This window comes from Candoia aspera, chromosome 7 (genome assembly GCF_035149785.1).
Source record: "Candoia aspera isolate rCanAsp1 chromosome 7, rCanAsp1.hap2, whole genome shotgun sequence".
Lineage (NCBI taxonomy): Eukaryota > Metazoa > Chordata > Lepidosauria > Squamata > Boidae > Candoia > Candoia aspera.
Genome location: NC_086159.1, coordinates 24241454 through 24260427, shown reverse-complemented (window position 1 = coordinate 24260427; position 18974 = coordinate 24241454). Strand labels below are relative to the sequence as shown.

General features: G+C 39.1%; 2 protein-coding genes across 11 annotated transcripts in view; one reads left to right on the top strand and one right to left on the bottom strand.

Annotated features, from left to right (window-relative positions):
- Window positions 1-206: 206 nt before the first annotated feature.
- Window positions 207-18974, top strand: part of MTERF2 (mitochondrial transcription termination factor 2) — a 99729-nt gene continuing 80961 nt past the window's right edge. Inside the window, exons 1-2 of one of the 3 annotated variants that reach the window (XM_063308458.1) lie at window positions 207-317; window positions 1320-2954. In XM_063308458.1, coding sequence (XP_063164528.1) covers window positions 299-317; window positions 1320-2530 — 1230 coding nt within the window. In that variant the 5' untranslated portion in view covers window positions 207-298 and the 3' untranslated portion in view covers window positions 2531-2954. Of the gene's footprint in view, window positions 318-498; window positions 536-601; window positions 829-1319; window positions 2955-18974 lie in introns of those variants that run through there. The other 2 variants (XM_063308461.1, XM_063308459.1) reach the window with 2 other exon arrangements.
- Window positions 4433-17264, bottom strand: TMEM263 (transmembrane protein 263). 8 transcript variants are annotated; one of them, XM_063309299.1, is made up of 5 exons: window positions 17183-17264; window positions 13806-13842; window positions 9817-9889; window positions 8094-8163; window positions 4433-6306 (listed from the first exon to the last, which is right to left on the bottom strand). In XM_063309299.1, the coding sequence occupies exons 4-5, from the start codon at window positions 8155-8157 to the stop codon at window positions 6020-6022; spliced, it is 351 nt and encodes a 116-aa protein (XP_063165369.1). In that variant the 5' UTR covers window positions 8158-8163; window positions 9817-9889; window positions 13806-13842; window positions 17183-17264; the 3' UTR covers window positions 4433-6019. The 8 variants fall into 8 exon arrangements, with proteins under 8 accessions (XP_063165369.1, XP_063165371.1, XP_063165367.1 ...); XM_063309301.1 differs by lacking the exon at window positions 17183-17264 and adding an exon at window positions 15906-16046 and having other exon boundaries at window positions 9798-9889; XM_063309297.1 differs by lacking the exon at window positions 17183-17264 and adding an exon at window positions 15906-16045.

Here is an 18974-nt window from a genome sequence, read left to right as displayed (position 1 = left end):
CCTGGCCCATTTCAGTCCCCATTTTGTGATCCCAGGCTGCGTGATTCAAACGCGTTGGGTCACCAGCTGGGTTGAATAATGCATAGTTAATTTAACCATGGTTAAGCGTGCTGTATACCAGTAGCCGTTGTTATCACTTGTTTGTTTACTGGGGTTGCCGTTTTAAACTGAAAAAAAAAACGTTTTGACGGGAAAAATAGAAGTGAACAAAAACGGTTGTCAGCCTTTGCTGACACAGGAAGAAGGAAATCTGAACCTGTTGCAGACATGTTCCTTGGTTCTTAGGGATTGCTATTAAATGCTCCTGATACAGGAATGTAAGTAGTATAAAGTTATACTAGGTTGAATGGGTGGGTTGGTTGGTATTTGGATACGAAACAACCGGCAACTTCCAGAACTGTAGGTGATACTAGAAAGATGTTTAAAAAAAATCAAAACCATTACAGTATTAAGAAGTCCATATTGGCCTGTCCACAACAGGCACCGGTAGTTGAGTTTGGTTGGAGGAAGTTTTTACTTTTTACTCCTTAAAAATGTAAGTCTTCCCAATTAGAGGTAGTATAAAAATACTGTATGGGGGCAAAAAAGGTTAAAAAGCTTTAAGATGCCTTTAAAAATATTGGGAAAGGCAGGAAGGCTGCTTGATTTGCAAGTAGAAAAGATATCTTTTTCCATTATTCCTTTGGTAACAGTTGCTTCCACTCTCTTTCATTTGTTTTCACATTCTTTCTCTCTGTTTCCCTGGCCCTTGAAACATATAGGAGCCAGAAGGGCTATGAGATCGAAGAGGAAATAGGGCAGGAAGTACAACAGTGTTATTTTGTTCAGGTAATTTATTAAATTACACTGTTATGCTACTCACCCGCATTACACCAAGAGAAATGTGTCTGTTTTGAGCTCTGCTGCTACTTAACGTTTAGTTACCATCCACGTATCATTGCAGGAAAAAGTTAGATTTCACATATGTTAATTTGAATGGAGTGGGGAGGTAAACCTATCTATTAAATAGGCAAAAATATTTTAACAGGCAGTGGGGGGGGGCAGAATTCATCCACCGTGTCACAATCCCAGAATTTTATTTCAGGAGAAAGGATTTAGGTGACATAGTTTTTCAGTTACAGTTCTGCCTGCTGTATTATTACATTATCTTTTTTGCTTGAATAAAGGTCAATTGAGAAAAAGGGATAGTTGCATAATGTCTTGGATATGTAGCTCTAAAAGTGATGTATCTGGGATTGAGATTAATTTTTCTTGGCTTTTGTTCAAGTTTGAATTTGACACAGCATTAACACAACACATCTTATGTTTGGTTCTTATAGGCCTTTCCTGCAGTGCTGGACCCAAGAGTGAAATGGCTTATGCTATCCCAAATTTCTATATGCATTTTTTGGCTAGATCTCAGCCCTGCCTGATACTGCCAGCTCTTTCAGCCTTCTGGAATCAAAGAAAAAGTGGACACCTTTTACAGTATTTGAGATACGCAACTGATACTCCTATAGCAGAGAATAAAACTACTGTAGAATCTCTCTCCAAGTTATCTGTGGATATAAAGAAAATCCGTGGGCTGAAGCCATGGGTGCTGTCAAAAGAGGTGACGTATATCAAAGAAATAGTTAACATTTTGCAAAAAATGGGAGCTGATGGACCTTCAGTAGCATATATTTTTGAATGCTGTCCTGAAGCCATCCTTTGTAGCCTTACCAATATCACTTGTCAAAGAGACCTGTGGTTATCTGTCTGTCAAAACGAAAAGCAGTTACTGGAGTTAATAAAACGGTTTCCAGATGTTTTTTTTAAAGTTGAACATTATGAAAATCAGAAAGCCAACATTAGACTCTTCAAAGGATTGGGACTGAAGAATGTTATTATCTGCAGGTTTCTAACAAGTGCATCAAGTATTTTTTACAATCCTGTTGAGAAGAATAAGCACATGATAGAAACTCTGCAAAGGAACTATTTAAGACTAGGTGGTTCACAGGGAAATTTGAAAAACTGGCTATTGAAATTACTGAGTCAAAATCCATTTATTTTATTAAATACTTCTCCTGCTGTCCAAGAAAACCTGGAGTTTCTTCAGAACAATCAGTTCACTGATTCTGAAGTTCTAAGCCTGCTGTCCAAGCTCAAAGGATTTATTTTTCAACTTAACCCTAGCAATATGCAGAGCAGCCTCTTGTTTTCAAAGAGCATCTTCAACTGCAGTGATCAAGAATTAAAAGAGCTAATATTACAGTGCCCTGCCCTTCTCTATTATTCAGCTCCGGTTCTGAAGGAAAGACTGGAGGAACTATTGAAGGTGGGAATTTCAGTAGACCAAATCAAAGAATCGCCCGCTGTGTTAGAATTGTCAACAGAGATAATTCAATATAGGATTAAAAAATTAGATGCCATAGGATACAGTCTAAAAACTGGAACGATAGAATACCTGAATGGGACAAAAAAAGATTTTGAAACTACCTATGGAAAGATACAAGCAAAAGGTGAGAGACCCATATATAATCCAGTTGCTCCTTTAAATACTGAAGATTAGTTTCCAGCACCTGCCTAATAAACACTATAGGAAAGTCTAGAGAAAGAGGAAGACATGACCAGTTTGTCTTTCACAACTCAAATAAATTGGATGTAACTGTTGCTTAGAAACTGAGTTTGTATTCAGGCCTTTCTAAATCATTGTTTCTAAACATGCAGCTCTGTCTTGGAATTAATAGGATCAAACTGAAGTCCTGTCTGATCCAGCACCTTGTTCCTACAGTGGCCAACCACATTTCTATGGGAAAGCTACAAGCTGGACAGTGCAGTAGCACCGACTGCTCATGTTCTCTAGGCACTGATATTAAAAGGCAATTTTTTCTGATACTGAAAGTAATATATAGCAATCATGCCTAGAAACCACAGATAGCCTTATATTCCATGAATTCAATTTTTCAAAACCCTAAGACCTGTGAGAGGATTCTGTAGTTTTATGCTCAGTGAAAAAATATAATATGTAGCTTTCCAAATATTTAATTAAACTTCTGCCCTGCTAGAATATCCTTTGTGGGGTTTTAAATTATTTGGAACCATCAACCTGGTATATAGCATGTCTGAATCCAATGATTTCATAAATGAAAACAGAAGGAATGACGTACCTCACAACTACGTAAGACAGCCTGGCTTTGAACTTGCACATAGCACATTTGACGTTTATTCAACTATGCTATTCTTTTTTTCCTGAATATCAAACATGCCAACTTCTAATATTTAAACTGCATGAAAATTCATGCATTTAAAAAGAAATTAATGTATAGAATGGGATGAGGTCCTGGAGTTTGGTGTTCTTGTTGATTTCATAGGTTCCACTCAATCAGCCAGTTTATCCCAAAATAGTTTGAGCTCCGTGCTGAATGATACGCAACCATGGATCAGTACAGGCAAATGAGGGTAATATTTCATTGTGTCATTCTGTCCATCAGTGAAAAGGAACTTCATGGGATCAGTGGGTATATCTGGAAAGCATCTCACAAAGCAGTTGTCTTGGGAGGGCTTGAGTGCTACAAAGCACCTATTTATCAGAAAGCAAAATGAGTTTTGCTCTAATGAAATATGTAGCTTTCCAAATGTTTTAATTGAACAGGTGGGATAGGGAATCTGATGGATACTAAAGAGGAATGCCTGCTGGGGCTCATTGATACTATGTAGCCTACTGATACTAGATTTCTCTATTCCTTAACCTAAGCATATGTATCCAGACACTGTAACTGTAACATCTCATTTACCATTAAAAGTCAACTTCAAAGAAATACCATACAATAAATGTCAGTTCTTAAATGTACATCAATATGTTTATAAATTCTATGCCTGTGGCTAATCTTTCCATAAATATAAATTCCATGTGCTAACCCATTGTTTGGAAGAAATTCTAGGACCTTTAGTAAAGCACTTCTAATAATTCACACACATTTTATTCTTTTTATATATGCTTTAAGATACACATTTATTAGGGAATTATTGAATAGTAAAATGACATTAAGAGTATCTAAATGCTAGCCAAGGTATCCAATATGAAGATTGTCTGATCAGCTAATATAAGTATATTGTCACCTGATTAAATACTGTTTACAAAGAAAGCTCTTAATTCATATAGTATCAGTGACAAAACTTGTATTGCAATGATTTGATTTTTTAATTGCAGCTTTTATGATGCCTTTGGGCCATAAAAATATGTTCTGGTGAGCATATGAAGTTGCTTGAGATTGTCAGGCTGGACGTTCATCTAATTCAGAACTATCCAGGTCAATTACCAACAGCTAGTCTTTAGCTCAGTTTTGATACTCAATATTCTTTTTAACTAGTGATGCCAAGAATTAAATAGAGAACCTTTCTATGCACAGTATGTGCTCTGTCACTGAGCTATGAATCTTTGGCAGATGAAATACAAATTGCAACAATATAATAAATTATATCAGATTATTTAATTTATGAATAAGTAATTTTAGACAAGTGACAGTTTTGGTCATTACTTTTACAAGACATCATCTGTTAATCTAGTGTTTATAATCACAACTATTCCAACCAAGTTTGCATGTTTTTAACACATTTTAAGAAACATTGCATACAGAATAGTTATGTGAACTTGTCATTTTTAATGACTACCAAAATGCTACAAAGTCAACAAGAACATGCTAAAGAGCTTCTAAGTGAAACTCACACGATATCAATCCAATAAATCCACAATATAGCCCACTGATTACATAGGACTACCTACCTGGGCATTAATGGATTAGGGATTAGGAACAAGACAGACAAGAAGATATATATCTATGTCTTGCTCAGGAAACTTTGAAAATGTATGCATGAAATACATTTTTTTGCAAATCACCTTTTTTTAATCACTTGCTTCTATCATTATTGGTCAAGGGTGCCATCCTGCAAACCTACTTGTTGAGGTATCATTTGTAGAAAGTATTTTATGTTAATTCTCATTGAAAATATTTAGCACAATTCAACTTCTAAAAAATCTCTAACGATAGCGGGTGAAAATTGAGTAAACTGATTGTGCACAGCAACCGTAGTTGCTATCTCCATTCTGTATTCAGGAAATAAGATTTTACATGTTGGTACCTTGAGGCTAGAAGCCACAGAAGTGTTTTTATTTTTCAGCTGAAAGTCATCTAATATTGTATTAATGTCAACTTGGAATTAATTTTCAGTTAAACAACCTAACAGCATAAAGGTTTTTCGTTTTGCAGGTGAGAAGATCAGTAAGCTACACCTGAGATTTAGCAGTCTTTCTTTGTCAGTTATCAACAGATTAAAAAAGTGTAAAACTCCTTCTACAGACTGCTTTGAAATGACAAGACATTACAAAAACTTTAAAAGACTCTCTAAGTAAAAATAGATTGTTTTTCACCATAAGGCATGAATGATTTGATATGCTATACATACATATGCATGCGTGTGCACACACACAAACACACCCTTGTGACAGTTAACTTCAGAAGAATTTAGTGTGTATAAAAATAGTTTCAAAAAGCAAAGATACACAAGGACTCTTCAGGCAATTCAATGATTGTTTTCCAAAAAAATAGGGAGACCATCGACTTGAAGCTAGAACATCAATGTATTTGTGTATGGTAGAGGCAACCAATTAAAGACATAATCTAGCCAACACTTAAGCACTTTAATGTTGAAATGATTTTAAAGGGAGATATATCATCAGAACTTCGAAGTGCTTAACTTTTTGCCAGGTCATTCCCTCCATTTTTATTTTCACATTTTTAATTCAAGATTTCAAAAATTCAAATGTGAGCCATTCCTTCAGATCCATGTACTTGATTTCTTTTTTATCAAGTGTAGCATTTCACCAGAGTTCTTGAAGAAATCTAAAGTTTCTGTCATACCATGCTGCATATGTCCCTTTCAGGAGAAAGTTATTCTTATAGCTCTTTAGATATTCCTCCAGAATGGTGGCTTTACAGTAGTCCAAATCATGCAGATTCCATAGCTACACAATGTCCTTGACAAACTGTACTGAATCTCTTTAATCAGATTTATCCTTTTTCTTCCCAGTTAAAGGCACTTTGCTTGAGATAGCAGATCCTACAGCTGTAACACTTCCTGTCACAACTGAAACACTTCCTTTAACCAATCCTACTCCCATGGAAGGTACAGCTGTTACTGCTGTTTTTGTCACTTCAAAGCTTTTCCCTCCTATCCATGCTACACCACCAATTGTGGCACCAACAGCTCCCTTGGTTATGCTGAAGAGGCCACCAGTCACACGGGTAAGCATGCCAGGCTGCTGCTGCGGATGATCTTTTACTGAATCTAAGGAAGAGAAAGAGTATAAGTATTCAGAATTAGTTTAAATGTGGTTGAAAAGCATCAATTTTGCAAACAAAAGTTCCAGTGAAAAAACTTATTTTTTTGTAATTGATACGAACTTCTTAAGCTACTTTTCATCTATCCACTTTTTGTTCTACAACAACTCTTTCCTATGACATATAACAAACAGAACAGCATTATTCTGTGGAAAAAAAGACAAATGGCAACACTCTCAAACTTTTCTAGCAGAGCAAAAGAAAATGCTGAATGAAATTTTGGTTTTTCAATTATCATCATTCATTAAGGGATCCAGCATTTTTGCCTACTAATTTACAAGACAGGAAATTATTTTGGAGCAGAATCAGAACTGTTTAGGGACACAGGAACTGACAGCCATTTGCTGGGTTCAAATATGTTAAACCATGGCTTGTTTTAATTATGGTTTGTTGAATCGTATGATGCTAAATTATAAATCATGATCTACAAGGCACAATGGATATATTCAGATACCATCCTGAGCCAAAATCAGGGAAATTACATTGGAATTCACAGATCGTGCTTAGTTACAATCGGACCATCTAGATAACTGACATGGTATATTAAATTTCATTCCTGGAAAGTGCAACTCAACATTATAGCAATTTGTTACATCTTACCGAGCTAGAAAGGTCAACGTATTATGCTTTCTAGCACTAGTATGAAGAAAGCACCTTTCAAGAACAACAGAAGAGACTTTGTTAGCTATTAGCCCTTCATCACTCCTGTTTCATAACTGAACTTGTATTTCAATTTAGTTCAAAAGTTCAGAGAGGTAAATCTACCTGAGAAATCTGAATTTCTGAATGTTTTATGAAGTACATTATCATGCAATTAAAAAAAAAAACCCAAAGTAGGGGACAGCTTTTTCAGAAAATCACATCTATTGGAATGCTTTCCAATGAAAAACATCCTTTTTTAAAAAACAGTGAAGATAGCTGATGGCAGTCCAGATGTTGCTGGACTACAGTTCTCCTTAACCACAATCAGCAGAGCCAGAAACAAATATATGTACAGTCTATGTATCCAAAAGGAAATAAAACATATTTTGACAATCATGTATCAATAGCAAAACCATTCTCCGAGGATGGAAAGCAGGGAAGCCATTACCGTCCATGTGAATGGAAAGCCAGAAGAGTAGTTAGGATGGAGATTCTGAAAAAAGCATGACTGGCTAAAAGTCTGAATAGAGACCAGTCTCATTTGTGCAAGTAAATCTTCTCCTTGCAGTTACAAGTTAACAAAACATTTTGTTCAAAACCAAGCTGCACAGGGTTTCAAAGTAGTGTCCCCTTCTCAGCAGCAATATCACATGTAAGTCATAACAAGCTATAAAAGAAGACAATATATTAGGAGAGCAACATATTAACATTACTCTGATTCTGCATAATCTTCAGTCATTTTAACTGCATTAGCTTGGATATTTAATCACGAGAAAAGCAGACTAGTAATTTGAGTGTGTTGCAATGAAGTAGCTATTGCGGGTCTTGGATGTGGCCATAAAATTATCCTTCAGCAAGCCAAACCACAACAAACATGACTTTAAAAGGAAAAAAAATCATTCTTTTTATGATTTACAAAGTCAACTTTGGTCATGAAATTAAAATTCGTTCATAAATAATAGAACTAATACCAATTAAAAAAAGAACTATTCACTGCAGTGGACTTGAGCAAACACATGTACTGCAACATATTAAGATGTTTTACTCTACTCAAATAAAATTGTTACTGTAACAATTTACAGTAAAATGTACCTTCTGGGGGTTCACTGTTAAGATATGGAGGAACTTCTTGCTCATTCTTCTCTGTTTGGTTCATTATTGCCTGAAAAAGAGAGAAATGTGTAGATTCTAGGTTAGTCCACCTCTCCAATGTTCCTTTGAAAAGTTACTCACTAGGCAAGTCAGTCACCGAATATGCTGGGATGGATCTGCCATGGCAGTCCAATCACTGATACAATACTATATGGGTGTTAAGAACTGATGTACTAGAACCACTCATGCTATGCATAAACATGCAACTTTCAGTGTTTCCTGCCAGAAGTCCTAGGATGTGAGCTTTAATCTGGACAAGAAAAAATGTCACCCAAATCAGAGGCGGGATAATGCTTTAATGTGCATTGTTGTTTCAAACAGGTGGTCAGTTGAGGAATTTCTTACAGCCTGCCTTATAGAGGTAAGGAAATACTTTGTATTTTCAGCTGTGCTGTAATAACCAAAAGCTCTAAATCAAGCCACAAATATAACTGCTCTGATCAAGATCTTTTACATTATGCTCTTGTATAATAATTTAACAAAATCTAAGTTTAGAACAGATTTCTTCTTTTAAACAAGAAAAACAGATAGGCTAAGCCTCATTCTCAATACCATGTGTTATTTTAATAACGAGAAGCGCTGAGCCTATATTATCTTGAGTATGATGTAATTATAATATGAAAAAAGTTAAGATTGCAATTATTTATTAGTCTGTCACTACGATAAATTATAAAGTGTAGCTTAAGAATGCTGAAGTTATGTTGGAGTTGGAGTTAGGACTTTGAAATGATGTTTGTGTAAAATTTAAAAGCAGTGTGATAAGCTCAGTATCAAGGGTGAAAATATATTCATTGAATAATGTATCTTTAAAGTTGTCACTATAACAACCATGTGATATTTTACAATAATAAATGGATTTGAATCCATTGATGACTCCACAAATCAGGACATTTCATTTCTATTTCATTCAAGATAAAGATGTCAGCAATCTGAAATGGCCTATCCTTACACCAAATCAGATTACCACATGAAAGCATTACAAGCAATGCTGCCAAGTAACTCCTGATTGCAAAGATTATTCAATAATGCTGAGGAGAAGTACTACCCTGTAGAAGTCTTTCATCATCCTCATTCAGGATTATCAAGATCATATGGAACCTTGCCAAGTGATGTGGCATTAACATCACCCTCAACACTGAGAGTAGAATTCAACATGAATAACTGTATACTGCCTACAGGTTTAACAGGACGTAACATCCATTTCCACTTCCTGTCCTTAAATTAGAATACAATATCATACCCTTGCTTTTTGAGCTATTTTAAAAGGTCACATGATTTATCAGATGCAAATAGGTGATCTGTTTAATGTGCTTTCCATTGCTGGCTCAACATGGTTTTTCTTAACATACTCAAGAACTAAACTGATAGAACTGTAAAAACCTTTTATAGAGTTACACCCATTTCTTCCTTCTGTAAGAAGACACCAAGAACAGAACAAGAGTGTTTTTTTAAGCACTATTAGTTGTCTAAAATCAACATTGTAAGTCAATGGCAAAGTTTATCGTTTTAGTCTGGTTTAAATCCCATTTTGGCTTTTTAAAACCAACAGTATTGAACCAAAAAGCTAATAAATAGCAAACTGCAATTATTTTCAAAATCATTTCTATAGATTTATACAATATAAATCTAAATTACACTTCATACCTTACAATGACTTACATACCTAAATAACGCCTTGTTATATAGCTTCAGAATGACAAGTTCCCACCTCTTTTATTCTTCTGACTAAATGACATCTACCACAGCAAAATAATTTTAAGTTGCACAAAGAAACAAACATTTACCTAAGTTAACAAAAACAACATATCTAATGAGATGTACCATCTAGAAAAACTGCTGAGTCCATTCAATAACTGTAGCTTAGACAATGTGGTAGTGGGTAATGTGTTCCTTAGTGAGGCAGTTGTTCAACTGTTATTTTTTAGCTTACATACTTAATGAACAAACTTCTTCAGCTCTGGGATGTTTCAGTGTACAAAGAGACAGCTAGGCAGACACAGTTATATGTACCTCATTTTTGCTATGCAGCCTATATTGCAATTGCAAATACCAAATTATAAAAAAAGAAAAAGTTCAAAACACTCATATTTATTATACCAAATACAGGTAGGCCTCAATTAACAACCACAATTGGGACTGGAAGCTTGGTCATTGAGTGAAGCTGTGTTAAGCGAGACAACATGTGACTGCTTCGCTTAATGATCGCAGTATCAGCATTCCCGGTTGCAGTTGTTAAGCAATCTTGCAGATCATTAAGGTGAAAGGTCCCCTGCGCAAGCCCCGAGTCATGTCTGACCCTTTGGGGGGACGCCACTTTTGCGATGTTTTCTTGGCAGACTATGACGGGTTGGTTTGCCATTGCCTTCCCCAGTTGTCACCTTCCCCAGCAAGCTGGGTACTCATTTTACCGACCTTGGAAGGACGGAAGGCTGAGTCGACCTGAGCCAGCTACCCAGGAACCCAGCTTCCGCTGGGATCGAACTCGGGTCGTGGGGAGAGTTTCGGTCGCAATGCTGCCACCTACCACTCTGAGCCACACAAAGCTCTTGTGGGTTGTTAAGTGGATGGAATCCCAGGAAAGGACCGCAGGGTGCCTCAGGGGGGTGGGGAGACCCTGGGAGGCCCGGCACAGGCTGCATGCGAGGGTCTCTCCGCTGCACTGGGCAACCAGTCGTAAGTGCAAGCTGGTTGCCAAGAACCCGAAATGCAGTCACGTGACCATGGGGGGGGGGTGCGACACTTCACAATGGCCAGTGTTTTACGGGCCGTAAAGCACGCTTTCTAAGGCTGTTGTAACTTTGAATGGTTGTTAAGCAAGGACTACCTGTAACAATATCTTGAAAGAGCTAGTGTTGCTATTTAATAGTTTGGCAATAATACATGAATAGGTAAAAGCAGCCTGCAAATTCTGGCAAGGAACTGAGAGTTGCAGTCCCAACTAATCTGGAGAATGTCAAACTGGGGAAGGGTACATTAGAATATAGAATATAGGACTGTACAATGCTTCAAACCTATTTGGAAAAGGTACTGAAACACACAAGAGTGTGAAAAGAGCAACATTTGTGACTCATTAAAGTGGCCTTGTCTTTTTCTAGGATGCATGATTCATGATGATACATGATGCATGCACAGGGCTGTGTCCATGCTCTCACAAGGTCTGAAGAACTTCTCCCAAATTAAATCCAAAGCACTGCTGAGTTCTAGTAGAATATAGGTACAAGGTAGAAGATTGCACTTGAAAATTAAATATATGCCTTTCTCTGCTTCTGCACATTTTTTACATGCTATAATGACAACATAACGTAGAAAGTTATGTGCAATCCATTTATATGTCATGGTACGTAACAAATGAATTTATGACAATGTGGTCAGGAAAGTCTGCCATTTTTTAGGTCATGTAAAGATGATCCTTTATTTTCATTACTTGTTTCAGCATAAACATAACCAATAGCGCTCTTTACTTCCTGTACAGGTAGTCCTCAACTTACAACCATTTGTTTAGCAACAGTTTGAAGTTACGACAGCACTGAAAAAACTGACTTACCAGTCCTCGCACTTATGACTGTGTCCCTGTGGTCACATGATCAAAAGTCAGGTGCTTGGCAACTGGCATGTATTTACAACAGTTGCAGAGTCCCGGAGTCACACGATCACCATTTGCGACCTTCCCAGCTGGCTTCCAACAAGCAAAGTCAATGGGGGGAGCCAGATTCTCTTAATGACCATAGCAAAAAAAGTTGTAAAATTTGGTGTGATCCACTTAACGACCACCTTGCTTAGCGACAGATGTTCTGGCTCCAATTGTGGTCATAAGTTGAGGAATACCTATAGATTCTTTCATGTATGTTTAGAAAGTCCCTCTTTTGGGGGCGGTAGCAAAATTTGAATAATAAAAATAAATAAAGTCTCTCACATTTAATTATAATTAACAAGATATCTGTGTACTATTTATTTAAAATCCTGCCTCATTTAATTAAGCTTTGCTACAATCATCTTAGTGGCTAAGACTAAGCCATCAACTAGAGTGTCTCTGGTTCAAAACATTGTTCTGCTATGAACTCACAGTTGCCTCAATCCTTTCCCTTATCCATAATAAACAGATAACACAAAAATCTTACAACATAAATTAGAAATGACAATGTGAGCTCTTCAGATTACTCAAGTCCACTGGAGTTGGGCAGCTAATAAATTCAAATAAATAAGGAAGTAACATATAAAGGCCAAAATATGAGTTCTGTTTCACAACAATTATTTTTAATTATTAATTATTTTTAAGAGATATTTCCCTATCCAAACTTTTGCAAAAGAATTCTTCATATGCATAGGCATGATGAGTATCATGCTGTGCAACAATAAAATATTTGACTGGAATTTTACCTGTTTTTTTTTTTTTTGTAAAGATGATTTGTTTTGTATCTTTTAGCTGATTTTAGTTGTGTTCTTTGAACATTATTTTTGTGTGGCAAAAAAAGATACAAATAATCTGACTCCACAGCTCAAACATAAATCAACTTCTCCACATAGATTATTTTTATACATGTAGAAACTGAATCAGAGCCTCTAAGAATTTGAAACTAATTTAGACTATGCTTAAATTCTACCAGTGATTAAATGTTGGAATGCAAGCTTATTTGCAACTAAATCTATGAATTTAGTCTCCTTCCTCCTAACCCGTGAGACCTAAACTATACATGAGTTTGGAATAGGTTTCACATTATCCTGTTCCCTTCCTTGCACTGTCTTCCTCTTCCTCCTCACATTTACTGTGGGGCCTCCATCATCTCCTTCAAAATTACACCAGGAGCCCTGACAATTTTATTTCTCATGATGCCTGGCACTTTACTGCACCAACATTCTAGGTAGGGCACAACAGACCCTGTTCTGCATTTCTTCATCATGAGGTTTGTGTATTTCCACTGGTATGTTATGTTTTGAGGAAAGAGAACAGGTATGCAGAAGTGCAAGAGGACAACCTGAATTGGGCTGGGGAGGATAAATTACTTAAATCTCTCCCAACTATGCCAACTAAAATATGTGTCATGTTCGTTTCAATGTTCTGTATATATTGTAACGTTTCGCATGTCACTTTTCTAACCCGTGTTTGCGGGTTGGAAATTTCCAGCCGTGCCAGGCTGTAATCTTGCTGCAACTGTGGAATGTATGTTTGGGTTAGTGACTCTGTTCAAGGTTACTTTCTCAGGCCGATGTGGGTAACGGTTGCTAACACCTGGGAGGGGGTGGTTGCTAGGAGGGAGGAAGGGCGGGGCTGGTTGTGAAGCGAGGGTTTTTAGTTTGTATTTCGCGCGCTTTTGCTCATTCTCAGCTTTCTTTGTATTTGCACACTATTCTTATAATAAATCAGTTATCTTTAAGCCCTGGCTTGTGAGACTGAGTATTTTGGAGTAGGCAACCATTACAATATGTCCTTGAAATACCCAGTATGGCTATAACATACATTTGAATGCCCATAATAGGCTGATTTTTAAACTGGACGAAGTACAGGAGAAACTGTTATTCTCCCCATCCGGAAACATATATTCTTTCTTGCCTTGTCCTCAACCACCAACATTTAGGCTTTCTCAATAGCCACAAACAATAAACACACTTTATATATACACACTTTATGTATACACACACTTTATATATACTCACCAAAGGTTACTGTATTCAAACGTCCCAATGTGATTTTCTATATAAAATCAAAAGGAATGAAATGTTTACAATTTTTTTTATGAAAAGTGTTATCAAAGTGTTACTGCATACGAAATCCAAATATAACACAGACTAATATCTGGAAATCAAATTATGTGAAGGGTGAAGATAACTTCCAGAAAAATATTTTCAAGTAACCATTGAACTAACTTGAGAATTAAGATTCTGGATTCATTAAAAAAAAATTTCTTTCTTTCAGATATTCTAAGCAAAATACTACATAATGATCTTTAATTGCTTTAATTGTTGAATAATCATTCTAAATTAATTCAAAAATTTTAAAGCAGCACACAAACATAAATATTTGCTTAGAATTATGTGGCTGTCCAGAATCTTCCAAGCAGTCTTGTTTAGATTTTGTAAGAAACAAGTTCACTTAATGTTCAGTTTCCACAGAATCTGAAAAACAGATTCAGACCTGTCTGTTCATTGTACAGAAGTCTGCAGTGCTATCCTCCATTATTTAACCAATCCCGATTATTGTGTCCATTCTTACTAAAATAGCACTGTAAAAAGAGATGGATTCTTATTTCATTTCTTGCACCTAGAAAAGAGTTTGCAATCACATTAGCTGATATTTGGGGACAACTAAAGCGTAACTGCCATCATTGTACCAGCCTTTAAATATGTTGGTAGCTAGATGTTTTGAATTACCTCTCATAATCTCCAGTGACTTGTTGACTAGCAATTCCAGAAACTGAAATCCAACACATTTCTAGGGCAGTGTTTCAAGAAACTGTGGATGGACCTCATTGAGGAGGACACGGAATGTGTGAATGTCACCCCTGAAGATGCCTTGGATCGAGTCAAATGGAGACGGATATGCCGACAAGCGGACCCTGCCATAGCGCGGGAATAACGCTAGGAAGAAGAAGTCTCTCAACCTCGGCAACTTTAAGATGTGTGTACTTCAACTCCCAGAATTCCCCAGCCAGAATGCTTTCATGGCTGACTGGGGAATTCTGGGAGTTGAAGTACACACATCTTAAAGTTGCTGAGGTTGAGAAGCACTGTTCTAGGGCATAAGATTGGAGAAAGCTGCATTATACAATGCAGACCCTTTGACTGGAAAAGCAGTTTTAAAGTTCAGTAAAATTTCTCAGTACCAAGAGCAGTCCAATACAGTATTTCTTCATCTCACTATTTTATCAAGGCAATTTATTTGTAAAATTAAAACAGCCTCTAATAAGCCCATTATTAAAATATTAAAATGAAAGCCATTTTGTTTCTCCAGACAATGTAAACCTGTTTCATAAAAAACTTAGCAGAAATAATTAACTTGCCATCTTATTAGAAATCTACCAAACTTAATTCAAAGAACCATTTTAAAATTCCTTATCATTCCCACAAGGAGAAGTAATGTTTCCAGAGAGGTTGAGCGAATTCCTTACTTTAATACTGCATCTCTTTGTGGGTTTTACATGTAACACCCTGATAATTATTTGAACTTTATGATAAAGCAGGGTTTCTCAACCAGGGTTCCGTGGCACCCTAGGGTTCTGCAAGAGGTCTCTAGGGGTTACCTGGGAAATCACGGTGTATTTAAAAAATTATTTCAAATTCGGGCAAACTTCACATTAAAGAGGTAAGTCTCATTCTTTGTTTTTAGTTTAAGAACAGTGTAAATGCATATATACAGGCCCACACATGAAACAAATACAATAATTTTGTAATTTCTGACCTATATTTATATTTGAGCCTGAATGCGCAGGTGTTCCTGAGGCCTTAACAATATTACAAGGGTTCCTCCAGGGTCAAAAGGTTGAGAAAAGTAGTGATGAAGGATAGTGGCATGGGTGTTGTACAACAACATGGGGCCCCAGACTGCTTTTAAAGAAGAATTCCCACCCCATTCTCTCAAACATCCATTTCAATGCTTAATTTAGAATTGAGACATTTTATTCTCCTGGAAGAGTTTTTGAAACGACACACTTCTGACACAAACTGACCTGCATATTAAATAACCTTTAATGAGGTGGTCTAGCCAATCAGCAACAACAGCTTCGGCGTTGTAGAACAAAAGCAGGAATATATACTTACACGTTGATATAAAATACCAAATGAAGGCGCAACATTGATTTTCAGAGCACCCAGCGAGTTAGCTAACCATCTGCAGACATGCTTTCCACCCATCCCTGTTTTCCACCAAGAGTATTAATCATCTTCCCCACCGGGACCATGCCTGAAAACATACTCAGGAATCGGAGCGTAAACAGCAGCTGGAGGCGCAGCCTCTCCATCGCAAAGGGCTCCAAACGGGGACCGGGCAGCCACAAAGAAGGCCTGACGGATGGCACGCAGCAGTGACGTGGCAGAGGAGGCAGGCCCAGGCGCTGGAGCCATACTGCTGTTGACGTGCCGCCTGGCCTCGTTTCCCCACCTCCTCGCGGGCTCTTCCACGTTGAACAAAAAATCCTAAATATCCGCTGCCAGAACACACTGGCCACTTCTGCGTTTTCTGCTGCGCAGCCTATCTTCACCTTCCTTTGCATTTGCACTTGGCAGCGCTGAGAAACTGTACCTGGCTTTCTCCCGGGGGAGAAAACCTCTAGACGCTGCATTATGTCCCCTTCTCTCTGCCTCCCCGCCTCCAATCAAAACAGCAGCCCGTGCTGCAGAAACAGGCTCTGCAGGGAAGGCTGGTGGGTATTTAAACAGTCAAGGTCTATCAACAACGCCATTATTGGGAGCTTCTCCCGCGCGCCCCAGGCTTCCACATTCCGCGATTCTCGCGGATCTGAGCCTCTTCGATTTCCGCTGGAAGACAGCAGTCCTAAGAAACTGCACCTGGGAGAATATTCGCTCTGAACACAGCACGGCTTCCTTCGGAAACCACGGGGGCACACGGCTGCTCGGTGGACCTTTTGAAGAGAAGGGAGGAAGAACCACAGCTGCTGCCGCTCCTCCCCCTCGGTTTCCTTAGGCTGCCTTTTCCGAACAGCTCCAAGACTCGGTCCCCTTGCTACGGGATTGCACGCTGCAAAACACACTATAGGGGAGCACCTTCCTTCCACTTTCAGAACAGCCCTCGGGCGAATTTTGCACCAACAGCGCTTCGGCTCCCTCCTTCCAAAGCGGCCCTTTACCTGCGCCCATCCCTATCGGCGTCCCCGCTCCCGCCCCGCCCCCAGCACCAGCAGGCAAAAGAGCCCCGACCTCGACGAGCCGCGGAGGGGGCAGGCGACGGGCCCCCACCCCACTCTTCTTCCACCCCGGAGGAAAAGGGGTGGAGAAGATGCCCGACTCAAATCCACCACGCATTTTCTGCGCGGCGCGCAGAGGAGGAGGGGGACGAATAGGCCGCCTTCCACGCTCACCTCGCTGGGATGCGCTGCTCAGCTCGGCGGAGGACTCCGCAAGCCGCCCCCAAACCCGACTCCGACCCTTTGGCGGCTGCGTCTTCAGCGCTTGCCGACGTGGCGCCCTACGCACCTCGCTCGTCCCCGCCCGCAGGACCCGCCCCGGGCCGGCCCCCGGCGCCCCCCGCCGCGGCTCTGGAGGGGCGCGCAGGCGCTTCAGCCCGGCCCGGCCGCCTCGGCGCTCGGCTCCCTCTCCGCCTCCTCCTTAGCGGTGCTAAGGAGCCAGCGGGAGGGATGAAGTTGACGGCCGCGATCAATAATTCCTCTTTCCTCTGCTTCTTGTTTTACCTTCAGCGCCCTGCGCGGCTGGAAGTTATGGCAGGAAGTTATGGCAGGATTTGGGATAGCGATGTAAGCGGGTTGCAAATTGTTTCCCCTTCTCTCAAGTAGGACTCCTGACAGCTGTGTGCCAGGCAGAAGTTCAACAGGTGCAGCTGTTTCCACCATGAGTTAGCTGCCCCCAAAGCGGCACCTGATACAGTCTTGCCTGCAGTTGCTAAAGGCTTGCCAATAAACACCGCCTAAGAAAGAGAACCGAAGGAAGGTATGAACGATGTTAGGGTGCTCACGTGTCAAGGAGCTTTTGCCAGCCATACCGTAACAGGGGTTGAAGATGGGGATAGGTTGGGGTGGGTGCTGTGAAACCGTTATTTAAAGGTCCTGCAAAGTAGGAACAAATACTGAATAATTTTAGGTTAGATTAGATTCTGTACTGAAGAATACAGTGGGGCTGTAACCCTGTTGTTGCTGCTTCTTGATGCACAGGGTAAAATATATGCAACTAGAGCAAATACCTCCAATAACTTCAATTAATAGTTATTGATTGGAGTGCAGCAGTAGCCAGTGGGATTTATGGGGTGGGATGTCCATCCATCTTTGAATAGAAACAATCTTTCTGAACAGTAAGAATTGGGAATCCTGAATTCTTCAGGATTCCCAGCTGCTTGATTGCAACTATCTGAAGAATTGGTTTTTCTTTTCTCTCCTCATCCCTTTTCCCCTTTTGTTGGGTTCTCCTCACTCTTCTGAAAGTAGGGACTGTCTTGACTTGATTACTATCCTGAGAGCCTTTCCACCAAGCAGAACGACTGTGCAACCGTTTGAAAATAAAGCGGTAAAGGTAGAAGTAGGATTGACAGCCAGTCCCGGGCATAAAAATGACTAGAAATTATGGCATTGCCTTGTGCTCAGCAGAGTTCCTGTCTTCTCTGTGGGCATGTTCAACAATGATTAGTTGTGACCTGAACATTTCTTACTAGGGCTGTGCAGTCTGAAAATAATTTGGAAAAACAATAACAACAGTTCAGCCTTCATGCAAACACCATACTTCCCACTATTCCTTAAAGCGGCCTGACTTTTTTCAAGCTTCTATGTGGCCTGAAAAGAAGTGTGGCTATTGTTTAAAAGCTGCAGTTATCTTAGTACATTCTCTAGAGCACTTGTATCTTTTTTTTTTCCAGACAGAGGTCAGGCTGCTTTCTGGTAATTGTCTGGTGGTCCTGGAGAATGTAAAAATGGGAAAAAAAGGAAGATAAGAAGTCACCAGGGAAGTAAATTTGATTAGCTTCCAGATGACAAACATCTACAAGGCCTACTAAAACAATGCTTGTCCTGTGTCTGGTTTGGAAATCTGATTGGAATGTTCAAGAATCTGTCTCTGCACAGGATTGCTGGAAACCGGGCTACGATCATGACCTCAGGACTCAATTATTTTGCACCCAGAGGCAAAATTGATGTTGCCTGATATACA

Coding starts and splice junctions, on each gene's coding strand:
- TMEM263 (XM_063309295.1), bottom strand. CDS start 16,426: ATGCAGCGTCTAGAGGTTTTCTCCCCCGGGAGAAAGCCAGGTACAGTT. Junction 13,843..16,059: donor GTTTACGCTCCGATTCCTGA/GTATGTTTTCAG, acceptor GATTTTATATAG/AAAATCACATTGGGACGTTT. Junction 12,335..13,805: donor TTTGAATACAGTAACCTTTG/GTGAGTATATAT, acceptor TGAATTTATTAG/CTGCCCAACTCCAGTGGACT.